At 41.0% G+C, this 23,763-nt stretch overlaps 1 protein-coding gene across 2 annotated transcripts in view; it reads left to right on the top strand.

Annotated features, from left to right (window-relative positions):
• Positions 1–23,763, top strand: part of RAB31 (RAB31, member RAS oncogene family) — a 41,535-nt gene that overhangs the window by 1,905 nt on the left and 15,867 nt on the right. For both annotated transcript variants that reach the window (XM_081205678.1, XM_081205677.1), the window contains exons 2-4: positions 10,551–10,630; positions 12,833–12,914; positions 21,268–21,339. In XM_081205678.1, coding sequence (XP_081061804.1) covers positions 10,551–10,630; positions 12,833–12,914; positions 21,268–21,339 — 234 coding nt within the window. The remainder of the gene's footprint in view (positions 1–10,550; positions 10,631–12,832; positions 12,915–21,267; positions 21,340–23,763) is intronic.

Raw genomic sequence — 23,763 nt, 5'->3', positions numbered from 1 at the left:
ACTGTTGACATTACCAGCACGAAGGCTTGTTCTCTTGCAGACGTACATGAGAGTAAGCGCCCATAGGCGCCGACTCCATGGGGCTTGAGGGGGCTCGAGCCCCCTCAAAAAAATTTTGGGGGGGGCTCAGCCCCCCCAATAATCTCGGGCGGGCGCCCTTCCAGCAGAGCGTCGCCGCCGTCCCCCGCCTCCTCCCCACCTGCTCCTTCGCCAGCCAGCCAGCCGCGCGCCCTAATCGGAGAGCCCCGGCCGGAAATCCCGCGAGAACAGGGGAATCCCGACTGGCCACACCTCCCAGCCAGCCAATCGGCTGGCTGGGGGGCGTGGCTTGCCCTATTTAGGGCCGGAGCCACTTTATTTGCATATTCATGAGCTTATTTATTATTCATGAGCTTTCCCGGCCCCCCCCCAATATTTTTTCTAAGTCCGCGTCCCTGTAAGCGCCACAGAACTTATTTTACAGAAAGCTGGCCTATGATTGTCCTATGGATCCACAGTAGGTTGTGCAAATCACTCGGGGGAGTCTTTATTTTGCTGTGCTGTATATTATGCCTAGGTTTTGGCCTAGAATCCTTCTCCTGCTTTAAACCTTGAGTACAATGGCCACCCACACAGGATATAATCACCCATGCTGCAGCAGAATGGGTGGCAGCTATAGTGCAGAGGTGCTTTTCTACTAGGATGTTGCTTAGTTCAATCAACATGTTCTTGTCCTTCTTTCTAAAACCTTTAAACAAGTATTTTCTGTGTACCACCCTATTTCACTGATTTCGCTGGAATGATGGAAAAGATGTATGTGACCTAATGAACTAATTGCAGAAGTTTCATTCTGCTTAACTTATTTCCATTTGCTATCCAAACCAGCTGTGTTACAGCATCTAAAGAAAAAGAGAAGTACTTATATTTGCAGCTACTTTGCCTTTCCTTTTGTCATAAGTAACATAAATTAAACTGCAATATACAGACTTTTTATAAATGTTAAACAAAACTATTAAAAACTGCATATACCTCAGTTTTAGTAATAAAAACTTTTAAAAGTTTGTTGTGAGCATTTTCCACTGTGTATTCCTAGGGAAGTTAAAGTGCAACATACCTTTATGATCTGTACATGCTTCTGTACATTTAATAGCTCATATAAAGTTTTGCATGGTTTATCTTATGGTATATGACCTTTCATTTTTTTAGGTTAGCTCTCTCCAGCATGATTACTGAACTTCTATTCTAGAAAATGTGGCATGGTTTTTTTCTTGAGCAAGCAAAACACGTAGCCAATTAAATTACAGTCCTATACCCACCTATTTGGGAATAAGTAACGTTGAATTCAGTTGTACCTTTCAGTAGAGTAGACATGTATAGGATTGTGCTGTTAGCCTCTCTTAATTCAATAGGGCCTAACTCACACGAGTGCATGGGATTGTACCTTTAGAGTCAGTATTTTGAAAAGCTCATTGTCTTGTGAAATCTGTGAATGCTAAAGTTAGATTTACAAGAGGCCTTTTAAATAAGACTCTGTGGATGTACTGCATGTACTAGGCTTGCACAACTCTCCAGCTTGTAAACAAATGTCAGAGAGAAACACAGGAAAAAAAGAGGACATGAAGAGTTTCAGTTACACCAGCCAAGACTACTAGTCATTGGGAGGAGGCTTTGTGACCTTAAATGCAATATCTTACAAAAGCATCAGCTTTGATCGTGGTTTACTTACATCACCTTTCATAAAGGCTTGATGGTCAGTTTTTCCAAGAGTGCAATATCCTTCCTGTAGCAGAGCAAGCTGCCCTGTGTCAGATACAGATTATTAGAACAAGGCAGGTCAGTGCTTATAACAGTAAAATTTCATTTATATTTTTATAGGTGTTGCTGTATAAATAACAATAACTTCACTGTTCAGACCTTCTTCCCCTTTGACTGCAAAATGTGATCAAAGATGCATAAGGCTTTATAAAATCTGGGCAACCATACTTACCATGCTGAAGTCTGTGACTTGGACTGTGTTCATGGAATTTCCCGGACATATCCAAAATGCTGCAGTCAGTAGTCAGCGGAAACAGGCAAAATGTCCAGGAAAATCCAGATGTATGGCAACCCATATTGACAGTGTCATTTTTTCCGAATTCCCATAAAAATAGCACAAAAATTGGTTTTTTGGGGGGAGGGTTGCCCCCAAACGCTCAACAGCTTTGGGCAAACCTAAAAAAGCTCATAAACTTTGGCCAAAAAAGGCTTCTGTCTCACATTTTCACTGCTTCAAATATTGGAACCCTAGTAGAAGACCTGTTTCCATTAACATGTTTATTTAGTAGCATGTTACTGAAAAGATGTAGTTTATGTATGCACTTAAATGTGTTATGTGGAAATACATATACTGTACACCAAAAAACATGGACCTTGAGAGGGAATTGAAGGAATCCAATCTGACTGTATTCTGTTTTGGGTGGAGTACAGTACATATGGATTTAGATGAGGAGAGGAGCAAATGCAAGTGATGATATAATTTGAGATAAAGTCTAATTAGTGGCCCTCTAACCCACTTGCAAAAGAGGACACAGATTTGAATAAAATTTGCATATGCTTTGTGTCATGCAAATTGTGTCCTTCCTAGAAGAGGGCACGTGTTGCGGTGAGATCTGGAGACTGACCTCTTGGTTGTGGGTGGGTCCATTGGATAGCCACAACACCCGATTGGTAGGTCCCTCAATGCTGGGTTTCAATCTGGCCAATTGGGCTGCAGTCTAAACGGATCGAGGGACATATATAAAGCCATGCACATGACCCAGAGCTTCCTCTTTTGGCTTGTGCATCAGAACACCCACCCACCTCTCCCTATTTTTAGGGCCTTTTGCGATTGACCTTGCTATGCTGTCGTGTGTCGTCTGTCTTTGGGACAGGTACGGCAGGAATTTTCCCACTTGGCTGATTGGCTATTGTCATTTGGGTTTCGCCTGCCGCGCAGCAATGCGTCACAACTTGTAAGGTTGTGCATAGGCACTGGTTCATATGATAGGGATGGGAGAACGGTCCGCCATCCCTGTGTGAAGAGTATTCTGTTAAAGGAATCCAGGGACTCAACTTGGTTTGGCCAGCCCCCGAAAAGGGGTTGAGCCCGTGCCTGAGTCCAGGGGAGCATCTGGGGAGTGAATAGAGTCTGCCCCCAGGCTTTTCACCTTCCTCAGGTGTTCACCCTTGGCTGACCTATGATAGAGCTCTGGGTCAGCGCTACCTACAAGGGTGTAGTGAGCTAATCAAACCAGAGCCTTTGCAACCACTCACTTTTCTGTAATGAATAAAGTTGTGGCCTAAATTCTGCCAAAAACCAAAACTAAAATTTGAGTCAAATGTGTCTTTATTTAGGAGGGAGGTCTCTGGGTCTGAACACGCAAATTTGTGTCCTCTTCTGAAGATGTAGTAGAGGGTCTAAAAATAATTTAATGGCCATACACACAAAGTATTTGACAGAAAGTATGTGAGCAGGTGAAGCTTTCCCCATAATTATATTTCTGTATTAGAAAAAAGCTTAACTTGTAGTTCTACCTTCCACAGCTCTGTTAAAGGCACAAGAAGTGTGCTTCCTCCTAAGTCCAACTGTATACCAAGGCCTGGGATGTAGTCCTGTATCCACTTTCCTGCGAGTAACCACTATGAAGCACAAAGTGACAAACTTCTGAGTAGACATGTGTACCATTGTACTGCATAATAATGTAATAGTGAATTCTTAATGAGTGTTTAGCCTTTGACTCTTCTTCAGCAGCAGACATGACTCTGCAAAGTTTTCATAATTTGCCTTGGCCGTTGCAGGGGGGATGCTTTAACATACAGTGGTACCTCAGGTTAAGAACTTAATTCGTTCCGGAGGTCCGTTCTTAACCTGAAACTGTTCTTAACCTGAAGCACCACTTTAGCTAATGGGGCCTCCCACTGCTGCTGCACCGCAGCCACACAATTTCTGTTCTCATCCTGAAGCAAAGTTCTTAACTCGAGGTACTATTTCTGGGTTAGTGGAGTCTATAACCTGAAGCGTCTGTAACCCGAGATACCACTGTACTTACTGTGTAATCATATTTGCAAAAAACAACTTCTAGAAAGTACCTAACCACAGTTGTTGGGGGGGGGGGGAATAAAGGCAAACTGCAGAGATTCCAAGGACTAGAAAATGAGAAAGAAGCAGGAAAAGTACACTAAAGGGAAAAGGAAAGCAGCAGCTCTTCTGGGATCCCATGAATCCCTTTTGCTTGGTGTCCTCACAACTTACTTGTCAGCCACAGCTCCCAATTCACTCATTGGCTAAAATCACTGAAAGGTGGGGGCATCCTGGTTGCCTCATTTCACCGAAATCACTTAGAAGGGTACTTGCGCAAAAAGAACATAGCCACAAGCAGAATGTGTGGTTTGGTTTTGTTTTTTTTAAGGCATAAATTGTACGTACGATAGAAATTTGTTACAAGCCTTTTTTTTTTAACTCTTCAGCAAAAGAACAGGATGTTGTGGTGTCATTGGGAGTCCGTGGCTGACCTTAGTTTTTAATTTGTACTAACTACCAAAGTTAGATTTTTTTTCATTTGCAGAAGTCAGATATACAACTGTGCTTGTGTAATATATTTGTAACCTTGGGCATTCTTTCTTACAAGAACATTTGCAACACAAGTAGAACCTTTAAAATATATATCATGTAAACAGATTGTATAGGCATATAATAGACAATTCCTGCCTCTTATCTGTGGGGGATTAAGCAGGCAAGAGAAAATGTAAAGAATTTGATAACACCTAGGTTATAATTAAAATATGTATTAAACAGCCTGTACTGTCTCATCTCCTAAGTTCATGAGAATGTTGTCATATGCAAGTGTAACCCATATTACAACTTCCTGATAATAGGCTTATTTAGGTTGGAATTTTTTTTAATGGGTTGGTTCAGTCAGTCTGCACTGGCAAGTGATGGTGGGGGAGGGTTGTATGCCAGGCCAAAAGAGTGTAAAATAGTGAGTTACTCAGCACTAACAAGAACCACTACAAGAGAGGGGGAATTCATGGTCCATGAACATACTTTGGATTTCTTTTCAGTTCAGTAGGTACCACCTTTGTAAAAATGCCTGTGTACAGGATAACCTTTGGGTGGTAATGAATCTGTAATAAAGAAAAATCTGCTGTATTTGTAGTAACGTGCTTTAGTCATGTTACAATGGCAAATTTTTTAAATTATAGCATATTTTCTGATATAAAGTTTGGGACTTTGGAGCAACTTCATGGTCTTTTGTCATCCATTGCAAAGGGTCTTCAGATTCATTAGATAAATCCACTGAACTCTTTGTATGTCACCGGATTGCCATCTTTCCCTCAGGATTGTGAGTTTCTGCCCACAGACATGTGACGTCACACACACATGCCTGCATGTAGTGAATGTGATGTCACACACACTGTGCAAGCATCTGCATGTGACGTCGCACATCCGCATTACATTGGCCAACGGCGGCCACTCCTCTTCCTCCTTCTCTCCACAGCCAGCGAGGCATGCTTTTCTGCAGCGAGGGACTGAGAATCGGTGGCAGAGAGACTCTTCAGAGTTGATTATTGTTTCAAAATAGACAATAAAATTAATGGGTGGAATTAAACATTGCACTATTAGAATAGTTCTGTCAGCACAAACGTCTGCTTGCCCAACAGAGTACGATAACCTGCCCCCTCCCCACTCACTGTGTGCTTTTCTTAGGGTTCTCCTGACTCCCAGAGCTGATTTAGTGGGGAGCAGGGGGGAGAATGGAAGCCCCAGTTGCAATAGTGGGATTTGTGCTGGCTTCTGCTAGCACAAATGTTTCATTGAATCTGGTTGAATTAGTTAGTTGAATCTAGCTCAATGAAGTGTGTTAATGAATAGCTTCAACCAGATGCAGTTATGGAGGTACATATATTGCTTTCAGCTCCAAATGTAGGGATTTGGGGAAGGGGGAAGTGTTATGGGGGCCAGAGAGAGGTGGTGTCTTTATTCAAGTAATATCGTTGTTGTGGGGAGGATTACTTAGAAACACTTTCACTTGCATTGTTGTGGAAGCAAAGAACTGGAAATCATGCTGGAACTCCTGATATACACTTGCTGCCCCTAAAGACATAGGCTGTTCTTATTTTCCAGATGAGACATTAAGACATGGATAGTCTATAGTTTTGCACTTTTCTCTATGGGCAACAGTTTAAAAACCAAGGCCTGCTTTTCACTATGTATATTTTGCCAACTGTTTGTGTTTTCATTATCTGCACTTGGTTGATTATGGACTACACAGGCTGTGGGTTGACCACATCACCCTCAAGTCATATGTGGAGTCCCGTGGGAAGCGTGAAAAAGATTCAACATTTAGCACAAGAAAATAAAACCAAGTTGTTTTGAACGGAACGGAACTGGACTGGATTTTCTTTTCAATATGAGCCACCTTGGAATAGCCCTTGAATGAAAGGGGAAAAAAAGATTCCAAAAAGTGTAGCCAGAATCTTCAGAACACTCCCAAAAGTATTATACAACTTGTATTCATTGACAGCCAGGTTCAAATACTCTCCAAGCAGCAGAGCAGATCTTTGAAATGTGGTTTTAGAAACATGACTGCACTAGTAAGACATGGAAAAAGTTGCAAAGCTGTCACTGTCTGATCAGCTGGGGAAACAGCAGTAAGGGAGGAAAACTTCCTCTTATGCTGAATTTCAGGAAATAATTTCTCCCAGGCATTTTCCTCTACCTCAGAAGTTGCTCCCTAAATTCACAAATAATTGATCATATTTATCCACATTTACCCATCTGCACACAGATAGTAACTATGCTCGCCACATCCCACAGCCATCTCTTTCTCTGACCTCTTTTAGGGCTGATTGGTAAGATTCTGTGTGGTTGGTGGAGGTGTTAGGGTTGCCATATTTTGAAGAGCAAAAAAGTGGATGCTATGACAGCTATTCAAAGCAAATAAATGCAATTTGTCTCAGATTTTACCCCTTAAAAAGAGGGTGTGTCCTGGAAAAATAGGACACATGGCAACCCTAGCAAGCGGGATAGGATAAAGGGAGGTAATCCTCCATAGGATATGTTTAAAATCAAAATCTTAAGTTCAGCCAACTTTGTGTATGGAAAAATATTTTTTCCACATTTAAACAAATAATAAAAATAACAGGCAAAAATATGATTTAAGTATTTCATTTATAAATTGCTTCCTATAAAGCATCTTGAAGCAATTTTACATCTCAAAGTGCTGAATAAAGGATATCCCCAATAAAAATTACTACAATAATATCATAGTAGTTATAGTTTGTGCAAATGGAAATTTAACATATAAGATAATATGCCAAGTTGTAACACAGCTTTGTTCTTTAGTAGCATCTGGTTGAAGTTATGGAATTGGAAATCTGACAGTGTATTTAATAAACACCCCTGAAACTTAAAATACCATGCTTGCTTACTACTGTTTTGTCTGTCTATGTTGCCAATCTTTATGTAAATAAGAAACAGAATGCTTACAAAATCTTTAAATCACACAAGCAATTTTAATATTGCATAACAGTAAGAAAATGCCATTTTTTCCCATGCAGTTGTTTAAAACTGACTTTCGTGTTTGCTTTACTATAAATAGATATATTTTTATAGCTTCCTTTCCATCAGGCTAGCCAGAGAGTTGCAGTGGTTGAATATAGTCCTTTAGACCAGCAGTTCTCAAACCATTTCCCCCACAGACCACTTGAAAACCGCTGGGGATCTTGACAGACCACGGTAAACTTGCATTGGTTTTACTTCTCCATCATTATCAAAGCCAGTGTCATATTATGAAAATATAGATCCCATAGTAGGGTCTTTTAAGCTTGTTTGATAATCTGGCCTGATCGACACAGCCTCAGTCTCCATTGTTGTCAGAAGAAAAACATGCAAAGTGCAGGGCTGAGTGTACAGTGGTACCTCAGGTTACATATGCTTCAGGTTACATACACTTCAGGTTACACTCCACTAACCCAGAAATAGTGCTTCAGGTTAAGAACTTTGCTTCAGGATGAGAACAGAAATCGTGCTCCGGCGGCGCAGCAGCAGCCGGAGGCTCCATTAGCTAAAATGGTGCTTCAGGTTAAGAACAGTTTCAGGTTAAGTACGGACCTCCGGAACGAATTAAGTACTTAACCTGAGGTACCACTGTAAAGATATTCTTGGCACCTTGCAATTTTACCACAGATCACTTGAATGGATTTCATGGGACAACATTAGTCCACAGACCACAGTTTAGGAACTCCTACTTTAAACTATATCGTGTAAAGGGACACATTATTATATGTTTTATTTTGTACTGAAATAGAGATAGATGTTGGATGGTGTGAGCACTTTAAGAGTAGGGTTACAAGCTTTATGCTGCAGCCTTAGGGTGTATGTGTGAAATTATGGCAGTTCAATACTGTACTGAAGGCTACTTCTTTATATGCATATTAACATGATGTTGCTCTTAAATGAAAAGGATTTAGGTACTTATTAGCTTTGTTTAATAACTCACGTGTGTTATCTGAACATATGGTGTAACAAATGCTGGCTAGGTCTTCCTCTTGTGGCAAGATGAGAGACTGCACTGAGGGAGCACGGTTCATTCATGTGCATGGAAACGGTGGCCATGTCAAAAAAGCATACACAAATTATGTTTTCCACAGCTTTACAGCTCAAATTACTCTTACATTTTCCACCCTTTGCCTACTTGGATGTGTGTGTTTTTATTAGACCTACTTCTTAGTAATGTTTTTTAGGATTAGATATTAAACATTTTACCTCCTTGCAGTAAGAAAATGCTTACACAAACCAAGCCACGTGCAAGTGAAACAAACCTATTTTGATAAGGGGACTATTAGAGGAAAGATTAACCTATATTATGACTTCTAATGAGCACATCCAAATTGTGCTTTCCCTCTAGCAATTTCTCTGTTTTAAATTTATTTTATTATATTGATCTGGCCACTCAGTAACGTAAATTCTTGTTTAAAATGTATTGTCCTCCTTCCCCCGTCCCCATAAGTGAGGAGTGGTGTTCCCATTCAAGCATGTAATTAGCAGGGAATGAGCAAAAGTCACCTTCTCCAGCCCCAGCTGTCCATTGAGACCCACAAATCAGTCTGTGCAGTTCACAATGTGCTACTGTAGCAAGACAGTGAGTACAAAATGAGTGGAAAATCATACTGAAAGCCGGACATCTTTTAAGAAACGGGGGCCAGGATTTTGAATAAATAAAAACACCAGGAGCAAACAAGTCGGACATATGCATATGGAGTGGGGGCTACGGCTGCTGCAGTGGGAGGGGGGGAAGCCGGGAAGCCACTTGCCTTCTTGGCTTTAGGCAATATTGTTTCCTGACTTCTGATTAGTGGTAGGTTTTTTTCCCCCTTGCTCACACTATTCTCAAGGGAACTTCAGAGGCTAGAGCAGATCAGGAGGACCAGGAGACATAGATGAATTCATAAAGAGTTAACTACAGTGGTACCTTGGGTTACATACGCTTCAGGTTACACACCGCTAACCCAGAAATAGTGCTTCAGGTTAAGAACTTTGCTTCAGGATAAGAACAGAAATTGTGCTCCGGCAGCGCGGCAGCAGCAGGAGACCCCATTAGCTAAAGTGGTGCTTCAGGTTAAGAACAGTTTCAGGTTAAGAACGGACCTCCGGAACGAATTAAGTACTTAACCTGAGGTACCACTGTATCAGGCATGTTTCTTCCTTGGCTGAGGAGGGTCAGGACACCAACCACACCCTCCCCCACCCAGGCTTCATACCCTCCTTGAATATTTTTATCTTACTTGAGGTGGGTGAGGAAAAGGAAGTTAAAATGAATCATTAAGCTTCCCCAACTCAAAAAAACATGCATTAGAACATAGCTGCAGAAGTCTTATCACAGAAACAGTGGGTCAAATTAATTAAGGGCACATTCCATACACTATCACAATTAATTCCAATAGGGTCAATGAACAATAGACTATGAGAACATTAAATCAGCTTATACATGGTAGGTATTTGCAAAACCAGGGTCTTTTAATTTGTGAGCTGCTAAACTACCATGATATTTACCAAGATGTGTATGAACCGGAGGTGGTTTGGGGTTGTTTGGAACAAATTAGATTTTAAAAGCTGAACAGGAAACCATTTAACCACAGAAGGGGAAATGCAGTTTATGTTTTCAAACATTCACTTCAAATCAGGAATAACAATGGTATTGCCTGAAGTTGACTACAAATAATTTCTAATCTTAAAAAAAACTTCACAATCCTGGAATTGCAACATCTCAAATGAAATCAGTAGGCGAGGTAAATTTTTCGTAATAGCAATATCGCTATTCTGACACAGTTACTGACTAGAATCTGCCTGAATGGTTTTAAATCACAGCTGCCTCAGGACTTTATTGATTTCTACACTGCAGTATACCGGTAAGTGGCATGTACTGAGGAAAAACTTATTATGGACCATTAGGTGGTTAAGTAAACATTCCTCAGACTAGACAATTGTTCTTTTTAACCCACACCTTATTTCAGTGTAATGTTGAATTGATTATTCCTTTCTTAATTTTCAGGATACTGGAGTTGGCAAATCTAGTATAGTTTGTCGATTTGTTCAGGATCATTTTGACCACAATATTAGCCCCACTATTGGGTAAGTACTATACATACATACATTCATTCATACATACATACATATATAATATGTTACTACAGTTTCAGTTTAGTAAATAAACAGAATTGATATAATCCATTTATATTTCAAGTTTATGGGAAAGCTCACTACCCAACACAATAGTGGTTTTGTTCATTCTTTCAAAGTGTTGTATAATGTAGAGAGCTATTAATTGAGTAAGCCTATTAACTTTCTCTTTAGGTAATGCCAGTTCCACACTATTATCCATTATGTGCCTTGAACGGTTATTTGTTATGCAACTAGGTGGGTTGTTTTTTTTTAGTCTAGCTTCTAGAGGATGGAATTATGGGTTTTTTAGTTATTTTATATTGAGTTTTGATGTATAAACACTAATTAGCAGTCAATTAGATCTCAGTATTAATATATTGTTTCTAGCTTCTCTCAAACCTCTATTTTATTACAATTACTTTACTGAATAGATGTGTATTTTTGTCTCTTTATTTTGTTATTTACTGCTAATTTGTGTTGGAACATAGCCATTGTCAGTAAATGTTTTGGCAGGACTTAGTATAAGTCAAGTTACAGTTCTGGGAACATGTGAAATAACCAGTGCATCTGTGTGCATAAAGACTGCATTTCCTTGTATCATCAGGAGGGATATATGGTACTCTTCCTCCCCATTTTATCCTCACAACAGTCCTGTGAGATACAGTAGATTAGGCTGAAAGTGAGTAACTGGCCAGAGGGCACCCTGTGAGCTTCATGGCTGAGTGGGGATTTGAACCCTGGTCTGGCACTCTTAACAACTGTGACACATTGGCTCTCTTTTATATAGCTATGGTTTTCAGGCAGGCTTTGGCCCAGCAACTATTTTATTAAATAAAGTAATAAGAGCTCTTGGAATATAACTGATTTGTGGAAAGCCTATGGCTCTGAGCCATTTGGGTAGATGTAAAAACCCCCCAAAAACTTTTTTGAAAAAATTAGTGCTTAAGGCCCGTATAAGTGATTGCTGTTTTTGACCTCTCTCACAACATGGTATTAAATAGCTCTTTTATTTAGGTTTGTATATTAAGCTTTGGTTTTAATAGCATCTACATGAGGAACATCGGAACCCAAATTACGATATTTAAAATTTACTTGCTGACAGTTCCTAGGCGTGTATCTGCTTCCAAAGATTTTATAATTCATCACATCGCCTTGGCTTTTAACAAGACAGGATAGCACAGTGTAAGTGCATGGCATGTAATTCATCTTCATTAATTTTTCCAAAACTTCAAAGATTACCAACTATGCAATGTATGATTTGAATTTAATGCATGCATGTTTATGTCTAGAGACAAATCTGCCAACTTGTGCTAAAAAGAAAACTTTGGAGGCTTAAAGAACAATTTTATCCTTGTGTCATGCCTGCCAGGAATTATTCTATCATTGCCCAAGTCCCTCTGTGCCAACATAGCATAGTGCTATGCTGGCAGAAAAAAATCACATTGGTATAGTAATACCCCTTGCACTACTCAGATGAGCAACAGCATAAGAGATGTTGTTGTTGTTTCATCATGTCCAACTCTTCGTGACCCCATGGACCAGAGCACGCCAGGCACTCCTGTCTTCCACTGCCTCCCGCAGTTTGGTCAAACTCATGTTAGTAGCTTCGAGAACACTGTCCAACCATCTTGTCGTCTGTCGTCCCCTTCTCCTTGTGCCCTCAATCTTTCCCATCATCAGGGTCTTTTCGAGGGAGTCTTCTCTTCTCATGAGGTGGCCAAAGTTGGAGCCTCAGCTTCAGGATCTGTGTTCCAGTGAGCACTCAGGGCTGATTTCCTTAAGAATGGATAGGTCCATGGGACTCTCAAGAGTCTCCTCCAGCACCATAATTCAAAGAGATACGAGATACTTAACTGTAAATAATTTGCCAACTTTTACTGGAACAATACAATTTTTTCTCATTGAACTGGAAAGTCATATGTTCATAATTTCATTTATTCAGAGAAAAAGCTACATGGATATAGTTCGAACTAGCAACATTCATATAGCAACTTCTGTAAATCTTTGATTGAACATCACTGGTACTTTTATTATCTAGTGGCAGTGTTTTTCATCTGTAGTATATGTACATACCTGCCCAGGTATTAACAGTGGCCAGGTATTAAGAAATAATTTGTTGTTAATATAAGAAGCTTATATCTTATTGTACTGCTTTTTCTTACAACCTTTTAGTGCTTCTTTCATGACTAAAACTGTGCCTTGTGGGAATGAACTTCATAAATTTCTGATCTGGGATACAGCAGGGCAAGAACGGGTGAGTATGATTCCAGTATCTTTTAACTGAAGGCATTTACATGCTGTGCCTCTTTATTTTCACTAAAATATTGGGAAGTAGATATAATTGAGAATTACAATGTCAGTGAGGAGTGGAGCACACACAAAAGAGTTAAGGTGCTATGGAGGCAGGGTCAATAATTTTTTAAAAATGTGATTGGCTGACTGGAAGTGGGGGTAACCTCCTTGCAACTTCCAGTTGTTAACAGGAAAGGCCTGTAAGGGCCAGGGCCACAATAACTGCAACGAACAAGAGACCAAAAAAGCAGCAGTTTCATGGGCCATTTACCTGTTTGTGCTTGTTGTTTTTCTATCCAATTAGTCAGGACCCTTATGAGAAGCACAAGGCAGTATTATCTGAAAAGAAAGCTTTTTCTTTTTAAATAATTTTACTGGGAGGATTATGAGGAACCCAGAGTGGTGAATTGACTTAGCTCAAGGGTGGCCTACAAAGGTTAGCCTACCTTCAGCCACCTGAATTATTTTTCTGGTTGTTTACTCACACGTTGCTGTCAGTGACATCTGGTTAGACTAGCCATCAAAGAATTTGTGCTTAGTTTTTGCAAGACGTCCTGGACCCAGGGGCTACCGTACCCCTGCAAGTCATGGTGAAACTCAGGAGACAGCTTATCTTTACCCAGGTCTAATACAGTGGTGCCTCGCAAGACGAAATTAATTCGTTCCGCAAGTCTCTCCGTCTTGCGAGTTTTTCGTCTTGCGATGCACGGTTTCCCATGGGAATGCATTGAAAATCAATTAATGCGTTCCTAGGGAAACCGCCTTCAGACCAGGTCCGGGGACAGTCTGTCCCCCGACCTCTTCTGAAGGCTGGGGGGGGGGGGACAAGGGCTTTTCTTCCCACCCCCAGCATTTTAAAAAACCCCGGGACAGCGGAGGACTTCTCCCCTGTCCGGGCGATCTTAAAATGCTGGCGGGCGGCATTTTAAAATTGCCCCGGGACAGCGGAGGACTTCTCCGCTGTCCGGGGCGATTTAAAAGCCCCTGGGAAGGCAGGCAGGGGGGAGCAAAGACTTTCGCCCCCCGCCCGCCTTCAGAAGAGGTCCAGGACCTCTTCTGAAGGCGGGCGGGGGGCGAACGTTTTTGCTCCCCCCCCGCCTGCCTTCAAAAGCCTTCCGGGACAGCGGAGAAACACGCTGTGTTTCTCCGCTCTCCCGAGAAGGCAGGCAGGGGGGAACAAAGACTTTCGCCCCCCGCCCGCCTTCAGAAGGTGTTCCCTCACCGCCGCCCGGCTTCGGAACGATGCTCCGAAGCCGGGCGGCGGGGGCAGGTGTTCCCGCCCCGCCGCCCGGCTTCGGAGCATCGTTCCGAAGCCCGGCGGCAGCGGGAGGAGGCGTTCCCGCCCCACCGCCCGGCTTCGGAGGAGGTCCGAGGACAGTGGGGAAGACGCGCTGCGCTTCCCCGCTGTCCCGGATATTTCCTTATGGGCTGTCGTCTTGCGAAGCAAGCCCATAGGGAAATTCGTCTTGCGAAGCGCCTCCAAAACGGAAAACCCTTTCGTCTATCGGGTTTACCGTACTGCGAGGCGTTCGTCTTGCGAGGTACCACTGTAATTATTAGCACCTCACTCTTACTTCCTACTTCCATCACCCTCATTTCCCCAAATCTCTCTTTCTCTAAATAGCTTTTCCTCCTGGTGTGTTTAGGCCTTCACTGCATTTTTCCTGGTTTTCCTACCTTCAATCCATAAAAGGCAATCAGCTTGCCTAATAGTTTAGGTTTATGGTCCAGACAATATATGTTTTTCTATGTTGTTCCACCTGACTGTCTTGTTACTTTTATTTGTGTACTAACACTTAAAGTTGCAAAGCCGTTCACTCTTGTCTGCCATTTTGTGTTAATAAGACTTTAATTGCAGTAAATTGTGTTGGTTCTTGCTCATTCCCATAAGAGGACATTACTGCATTTCTAAAGTAATTGTGTCCCTTGCAATATTCTGTGGCATGTGGTTGTCTCCAGTAAAGATTACTGAAGTGATTATTTCTTGAACATGCATGTAAGATACATTTCCATGCGTATAGACCAGGGGTCAGCAAACTTTTTCAGCAGGTGGCCGGTCCACTGCCCCTCAGACCTTGTGGGGGGCTGGACTATATTTGGAGGAAAAAAAGGATGTAAGAGCACCACAAGCCCCGGTGGCTACTTACCTGTGTCTTGCAGCAGGGGCTAGCGGTGGTGGCAGCGGAGGGACGATGAGCAGCGCGCGAAAGGGCTCCGGAGAGGGGTTGCTTAAAATGGCGGCCGCTTGAGTGTTGCTGCTACTGGAAAACACTATTTAGCCCCATCCTCTGACTTCATCAAGTGTTGATCTCATATTATCATCATTATTTATAGTTTTATTGCTTACTCCATAAAATGTGGTGACTTACAATTGTAAATATCACTGCACCCTAAGGGTTAGGGTCTGCGTAGCTCATTTTCTTTTTTAAAAAATGAGACCTGATATTCACTGGATCCTGATGGAGGACATTCATTTGATAGGGATGACACCTCCTACTGGTGGTGATAGGCAGGGTCCAGTCTTTCACCTCCTTTCCAGGGGGAGGAGCCAGTCTTCTCTTCCCAGACTGACCATGTCTGGTTGGTATAGATTGGGTTCACCAGTGCTCTATAGAGATTTGTCTTCCTTTCTTTTCTTCACAGATTTCTTCAGGGGTGTTTTTGTCATTCCCCAAATTAAATCACAGATAAAGAATGAAAAATGATTTTTATAAGAGCTGAACACCATTCAGTTTTTGTATATTTTGCTGTATAGTAGGGGTAGCCAAGGTGGTGCTGGCCACATAATCTGTTGCAGTTCACAACATCTGGATGGCAACATGTTGGCTACTCCTGACGTAGGGCTTCACCTAAAAAATGTATTACGGTACTCCTTGATACTGATAACTAAATGTTCCTGTGGGGAGAAACAAGTAAATACAGAACTTACTTAGGCCAATATATTACTATTATTGTGATTAAGCTACTCAGTTGAACTAAATCAGTAAATACACTGAGGATCACGCTGACATTACTTTAGTCTTTATTTTAGTCTTTATGTTTTATAAACTTTTTTCCTTTGGAGATGTAAAGGAAGTTGAATGGATAAATCAAATAGTATTGAAGAGACTGGTGTATATTGTCAAGTATTCATTCTCTCTCTCTTACTTATTTTAATAAAACCTATTTCCAAGTAAGTGTTTCATAAGTTTAACCATTTGCTTTTTTACTCAGAAGTAACTCCCACTGAATTCAGTGGAACTTATAGGACTACAAAGTTGTAGTTCCTAAGTTTCTCTGGAACTAAAGTTCCTATCTGTTACTGTTTTATAGAAAGAATGTATTTAATCTGTTGGTTTTTTTAGTGTGGATTAATATTTTCCACACAGTTTTCACCAGCTGGGAATGTTAGCTATTTCCTACCCCCCCCCCCGCACCTCTCTTATGAACCAAGCAGCTTTTATTTCATGATAATGTGCTTGACATTTTTAGTTTTTTGAAAACAGATTTTAAATTCATAAACCAATTCTTCTCCATGCTGCTATTACGTTTCTAACCTCTAGCTTTCCCAACATAGAGATATGGATTCAAGTGTGCCTTTCTGTACATGGAAGGTGTCTGTTGCTGACACTAGGAATGCTTTACATCTCCTGCTAGAGCGTTGTGAGATAAAATGGAACTAAGTCTTCAGTCCTAGGTGCAACTCCCACTGAATCTCTGTGGATTTACTTCTGAGTAGACATGTGTGGAATTGTGCTGCAGATTCCAAATATGTTCTTCAATTTGCACAAGTAAAAGCGTAAAAATTGCTAAAAGGTGGTTTGTGAAATACTGCTTGCAGCTATTTTCCTTTTGCTCATGGCTTTTTGGATCTGCATAGTCCATGCCTTATAAAAAAATTCTAGTATTGCCCACAGGAGGGGTCTCTAGACAAAAAGTTGCACAAGTAATTCTTTGATGTCTCTTTAGAGTAGAATAATTGTAGTTCATATTTTGAAGTTCATCCACACAAACTCAAGCACAACAAATGCATTATATACCCAGACTATTGTAACCCTTTGTTTATTTGTAATTTTGTCCCTTTCTATCTTGGAATAAATCTTTGTGCACTTTTCCTACTACATGTCTCTTGTTTTTCTTTGATGCTTGATAAACACTGAATCTGCATGATTACATCCATAGACCTTTATTAATTCTTAAGAGGGTCTCTTCTCCAGAGAGTAGTTGGAAGTGGGGAGGCAGAAAAAGGTTCACCTTTCCTTCCACGCTGCAGTTTTAATCTGAAATCTTAGGCACAGTACTGCACCCAGAGCTCAGAAACTGCTCGCACTAATGAAATTCCCTGTCGTAAAATTCACCTGGAACAATGGGAGTTTCAAACATTGACAGAAATACTTTCAAGGCTTATTCATAGAGGTCTGTTCTTGAAATGTGACTGGTAAGTAGTGGAAAGTAAAGTGCTTTTAAATAATTCACTGTCATCCTCTTGAAAGCTATGGTAAAACTTGTATTGATTTGTTCTTCCCTCTGATGCACAAATCCAGTAGTAGAGTCCTTGTGAGAAAAAAATCATAGACAACCAATGAACATCCCTGCTGCATAGGCAAGTTCTGCTTTGTGCAGTATGTAGGTTGATGGAAATGTATGAAATGGTCACTGTGCCTGGGCCCATCTACAGCTATGGGCTTGTTGGTTCCTAACAAGCTTGTTCATTTTGGTATATTAATTCATTACTACTTTCAGGATCCATTTCTTTTTAATCACACTTCGTAAAACAGATTCTCTTACTTCCCTGGAACCCACATAAATCCAACATCTTTTCTATCCATTTTATGCATCTTTGCAGGTTCTCATACTCAACTCAACCTACACAACTCACTAGTGTTTAAGGTACCCCAGGACTATTTATGGAGCAAGTTTGTTTATTTCATATATACTACTTGATTGTAAAAAACCCCCCAAAGCTGTTTACAAAAGGGATAAAACAATAATATCAGTAGAAGAAACAATGAAAACATTCAAAAAATCAAAACCAATAATAAACTAAAAGCATATCAGTTGAGTAGTATGAGAGTTAACTGCAATAACAAAAGTAGGCACAGCTCCTTCCTCCAGCTTGGAAGACATTGCTACACCCTTCATTTACCTGATACTCTCTGCTTTGTGGGAGGGAGGGCACAATAAGATGAAGGGAAAAGTTGGCATTCAAGCCAAGCCAGCCTTCCATGCCTGTTTGAATATTGTGTGATAGAGACAACTGGATTCTAAGTATATGAAGTATGATTGGTCTCTTCTCTTGCTATCTTTTTTCAGTTACTAAATACTGTTTTATTTTGGCAGGCCTTTGTTGTATGTGGCAGATCTTGTTTTTATGATTGGCTTTAGCTACTGATCCTGTCTCCTTGGCTAATTGTTTGTTTAATTTCTTTTTATATTTATCCAGACATTTATATTCCGCTATTCCGCTGTAAAAGCACCAGTCAGCTTACAACATGTAAAATTATAATTTAATAAAAACAACACTATAAAACAATCAAAGCTAGCTGCTTTTCACATGAGCAACTATAGGGATGTAAGGCTTACGGAATGGTAAGAGATTTGGACAAGTAATCTCTGGTTTTCTACTTCTCAAATAAAAAGGGATGGCAAAGCAATCAAAGATGATCAAAATGCATAATAGGGAACAAATAAAACTTTGGGGTGACTTGGAGGAGGTAACCTTTACTATGCCAGCAGCAGCTGCAGCCATTTTAAAAAATGCTTTCTAAAAGTGTACAAAAGAAACAAGCAGTCCAAGTCATTTGGAAAGCATTCTGCAGCAAAAAGACCTACCAGTTGAGACTACAGACTGTGGAAAAGTTTACGACATTAGAGGATTTCATCCAGCTATAGGAGCACAGTGATATTTTTGCTATCATATTTTATACCCAGATGGAACAAGAAGCAGACCAGTTTTTCTTAGGCTACCCATTTTGTAAAGACGATGATCTTCCCTGGAGAATAAACTTAACTATTTATGAGACAACATTAATTTTAAAGTAGTTTGAGGAGCCGATGTATCACTTCTTTCAGAGGAGACCTGTAACAGTCCCCTATCTGAACCTGCATAAGACAGAAACCATTTCACATAGACCAGAGGCTTTCCTCCACTCCATTGAATGTTGTGCCACACAAACAAGCTACAAAGAGGAGCAGTTTGTGTTCACTGTGCTTTTCAGGACTGGCTAACCTGTTTCACCTCAGATGCTCAGCTCCTATTAGACCCAGCCAGTATTGCCAATACAATGGACATTGTAGTCCAACAACAGCTGGAAAGCCACAGGTTAATCACCCTGGTGAATGCCTTGCTACGTTATACCGGGATTATCGCCTCAGTCATGGAGTAGTAGCCAGAATGGTACTACTGACAACATGGGAGAAACTGAAGGAAAGTTTCAAGACTGGTCTAGTAAAAAGAGATCCTATGCACACTTCACCACTGGCATCCAGAAATGCCTTATTTAATTCCAAATGGCTAATCATGGAGATCAAGAACTTTGAGAAACCTTATACTATATTGGATCAGCATTCCATTGCTTCGGAGATGACTAGAAAGAACTTTGCTGACCATGAACAAATGGGTGAATTGGAAGACTTATTCCAGACCTTATGGTCTAACCAGATGGTTTGAGCAAATCTTACCCTGTAACTACTGCAGAAGAAATAGATCAGCACAACAGAAGGAACTTTAATCACTGCCCAGTAGACCTTGTGAAAGGCTAGCAGCTGACCTTTGTCAACTGAGAGACTGATATTATTTGGATGTCATGGGCCATTTCAGTGGCCTGTACTTGATATTACCTGCTGCATCATCATTGTTGCACAACTGAAGAATTAATATTTTTGGTTGCTTTGGGATATACCTGAGTGAAGCCAATGCTATTCTAGTCTTGTTTGAGAGAAACAGAATTTTTGACCCGGTTTCAACTAGTGTATCCTCAGAGTTTGTAATAGGCCTGTAATAAGACTTGTCCTGGGCACAGGGCAGTATTATGGATTTCCAGTACCTATATGCTACTGGACTAAGGGTTTCGGAGAAAAGTAATACACAGTTTTCTTGGATTTAAAAAAGAAGAGGAACGTTTTTATTCAATCTTCCATATTCTTTTATAATTGTAAAGCCAACAGAGCAAAAATCTGAATTCTTTTTTCATAGGGTGTATAGTTCTTCAAAGGCATGCTGTGAAAACAGCCATGCTTTTGAAAAGCACATGCCTTAATACATGTTTTTCGTTATCCACAGGGTGCCAGATATTACTGTGTTAATAAAACAGCCATTGTGAGGAAATACAGTATTTTTTTTTCCTTTCAAAGGAGAGTTTCTAATGAGAAGTCACATGAAATCATATGCATTCCCGCTGGATTAAATCCAGATGCCTAGCATTCCAGAAAATTAGCTACATTTCTTTTGCAAACTTGAAACTAATCACCCAAAGTTGGAAGACTTAATTTTAATGTTTGCTCAGACATCATAGTAAGAAAAGGAATGAAGAAACAAAGCTCCAAATATTCTTCCTGCCCCATTCCAGTTCCTTGCCTACCTGAGCCCATGATGTTGGAATGGAATTCTTTAGCTTGCTCCAAACAGCTTGAAAATTAATTCTGTGTCTGCTAGAGCTTCAGGGCAAGAATCCAGTTGCCCCTTCTACTGCTGCTGTTCTAGGTATCTGCTAATGGGAGAGGAAGGAAGACAATCTGGAGGGGACAAAATGTTTTATGAAGAGGAGGCCACACAGACAGCATGTAAAACAAGTCCTTCAATATAAAGCAGTCACTCTGCAAGCCAGAGAGTCAATACACTTCCCCCTTCCCATCCCAGTCTCATAGTCCTGAAGATACCAGGAGCAGGTTTTGCTGCAGGTTAATAGGCAGCAGTCATGCACTGGAGAAGATGGTGTGCCACCTAGCCACTCATTTGACTGATTTATGCTGGTTCTTGTCAGGATCCAGACATGAATGCTCTTCCCTAGCTTCTGGAACAAGTCACTGGCTTATTGTTTCTTGCCACTTGAGCAAACTGGAGTTGACCTGGTACAGAATGTTCCTGTAGTTTTTTTAACTATTTCACAGAACTTTGGTTGGCCTGTACCAGAGTATGTGCATTCATTATTCTAGCTTAGTAGATTTAAAACACTGTATTTTTATGTGATTTTAATAACAACACATTAATGCAACAGTGAGTCACAAGGCATACTGATTAAAGAAGCTAGAGCAATCATAGTGTCTTTTGTTGACTTACAAAAATGCAAGAACTTTAACTACTTTTTTCTTCTGTTTCTGTGTTCATTTTTTAATAGTTCCATTCATTGGCACCAATGTATTACCGTGGGTCAGCAGCAGCTGTTATAGTATATGATATCACCAAGCAGGTAAGCTTTCAAATCTCAGTTGTTCCATCAGGGATGGACATTGGTTCTTCAGATTTCAGTGGTGTGAGGCACCCCCCGCCCACATTACATTCTGCTCAGTTCACTACCTCATAGTTGTGATACCCTGTGACACCTCCTGGGCTCAGCGCCCAGTGTGGCGGAACTGGTTGCGGTGCCCTAAACCCGCCTCTGGTTCCATCACTGGTATGTAGGTTACTCAGCAATTCACTTTCAAGTGGTCATAGTGTGAGTGTTCCCTGTGCCTTCTGCTAATATTATACTGTGTTCGCTTAGTCTTGCAAGTTGGTAGTATTTTCCTTAGTTCATTGATGGCCAAACTTGGCCCTCCAGCTGTTTTGGGACTACAACTCCCATCATGCCTAGCTAACAGAACCAGGCATGATGGGAATTGTAGTCCCAAAACAGCTGGAGGGCCAAGTTTGGCCATCACTGCCTTAGTTAGTCAATGTGTTCCTGCATTCTGGATATGACTTCCAGATGTTTTCAACTACAGTTTCCATCAGCCTCAGCCAGCATTGCCAGTGGTCGGGAATGGTACTTGTGTGCCCAGGCTCTACAGCCCTCCAACATCCCAAATTTATAATTAAGAACCAAACAAGACACAATACTTCTGGGTGAAATAAGGCCACAACTTTATAGATTACAGATGTAAGAGGTTTGACATAGGTATTGGGTATAACTACCAGCCCATGTGCTGGCAGTATTACCAAAGGGGTCAGCCCCGAGGCAGAGAGGACCTATGACTTACATCAAATAGGATTGTCTCCATGGGATTGCCATCTTAAGGGGTGCTGTTGCCATTGCCCCTGCCTGAGCATCTAGACAGAACCAGAACTCTTTACCAGGATACCCACTTTTCTTGGAGGGGCAGGCCAAGGCCTACAACCTTCCCTCCAACCAAGACTAAGGCCAACCCAATGTCAAACCACCAAAGTTGTGACAATTGCTATGAGGTAGGCATAACCTTCAGACTGAGCCAATTTGTTTGAAGGAAAATCCCCACCCAACCTTGAATACGGCAACCAACGATGTCCATAGCAAGGTAAAGTAGATAAACAACAGTAGACTAAAACAAGGGAAGAGTGGGCGTGAGATCCGACAAGGAACTGTGTATGGATCAGGTGGCGGGACTCTTTAAATAGTCAGAGGCAGACCCAAGTGAAGCCTGCTGGCTCAGTTGAGCCCGCCCTCTGGAGAAAGCCTGTCTCTTGGCCTGCTGGCCATTGGCCAATTTGGCTGGCAAGCCTCCCAGCTGGTGAGGAAGACCATTTTGGCTCCCCAACCCCACCCCGGTCAGAAAACCTCCATTAAGAGGCTGCCACATTGTATTGTGTAGGGGGAAGTGGTGGCCGGTCCACAACACCTCCACACCCATAAGTAAGGTAAGCAGACATGTAGCTCTAAACAGCTGGAGGGCATCAGGCTAGAGAAGGCTGGTGTATTCAGTGGGGCTTACTCCTCACACTAAGCAACCATGACATTCCCATACCTGCATTGGTATAGGAAAATTAGTACCTAAAAATATGGCATATTTTCTAAAAATACAGAAATATATACATTTTATTTTGTGCAATTTGTATTTGCTTGGATATTTTTAAACTGTTCCAAAACAGTTCAGCTAAGTAAATGAAGTAATAACAAAATTGGCTCCATATTTATAGCTGAAATTAAAATTACGTAACAACAAGTCTTTGGTTTTTGACAGATTACTGAAATTGGGAAGTCAGTGTGGTCAGGACGTTCTCTGCTACAACATCCAAATGGAAAGCTGCACATTTTCAAGGCCAAATTATGTATTTGTATTTTAGTAAGAAACCCATCTGCTAGTGCTGTGTAACAGGAAAGACATTAATGAGTGAATATAATAGCTTGCCTACAGTTTACATATTTAGCAAATTGAATTACATATTTGATTTTAGCTCAGAAGTGTTGGCACAATTAATTGGTATATTAGCAAAATTATTTATCAAGGGCTAACACCTTCCTGCGTAGTGGTAGTGAACTTGAATGAAGTGTTGGGGAGCTATGGAGGAAAGATAATGCACTCAATGCAAATAACAAATCCCATTAATTTCATACTAAATGGATATTTACCTTTAAACTAAACAACGGTGATTACAAAGCCCATAATCTAGTATGGTGCCTTAGGGGTGCATAAATTGACTTGTCAGACAAATCCCAAGCTCTCTTGTCTTGCTGTTCTCCTACTTTCTCACTCTGAGGAGTAAGTAACATCTAATCCAGGTGGTACAATGATTTTCAGTAACAGTGTCTTCATTCATATATATATAGAGAGAGAGAGAGAGTGTGTTTTCTTGGTTCACAAAGGTATGCACAATGTCTCTTTTTTCAAGTTACATTTTCCATAGGTCAGTTTCATTTGTTGAGACATTAGGGTTACAT

This window comes from Podarcis bocagei (assembly GCF_964188305.1).
Source record: "Podarcis bocagei genome assembly, chromosome: 8".
Taxonomy (NCBI): domain Eukaryota; kingdom Metazoa; phylum Chordata; class Lepidosauria; order Squamata; family Lacertidae; genus Podarcis; species Podarcis bocagei.
This window is presented reverse-complemented; position numbering and strand designations above follow the sequence as displayed.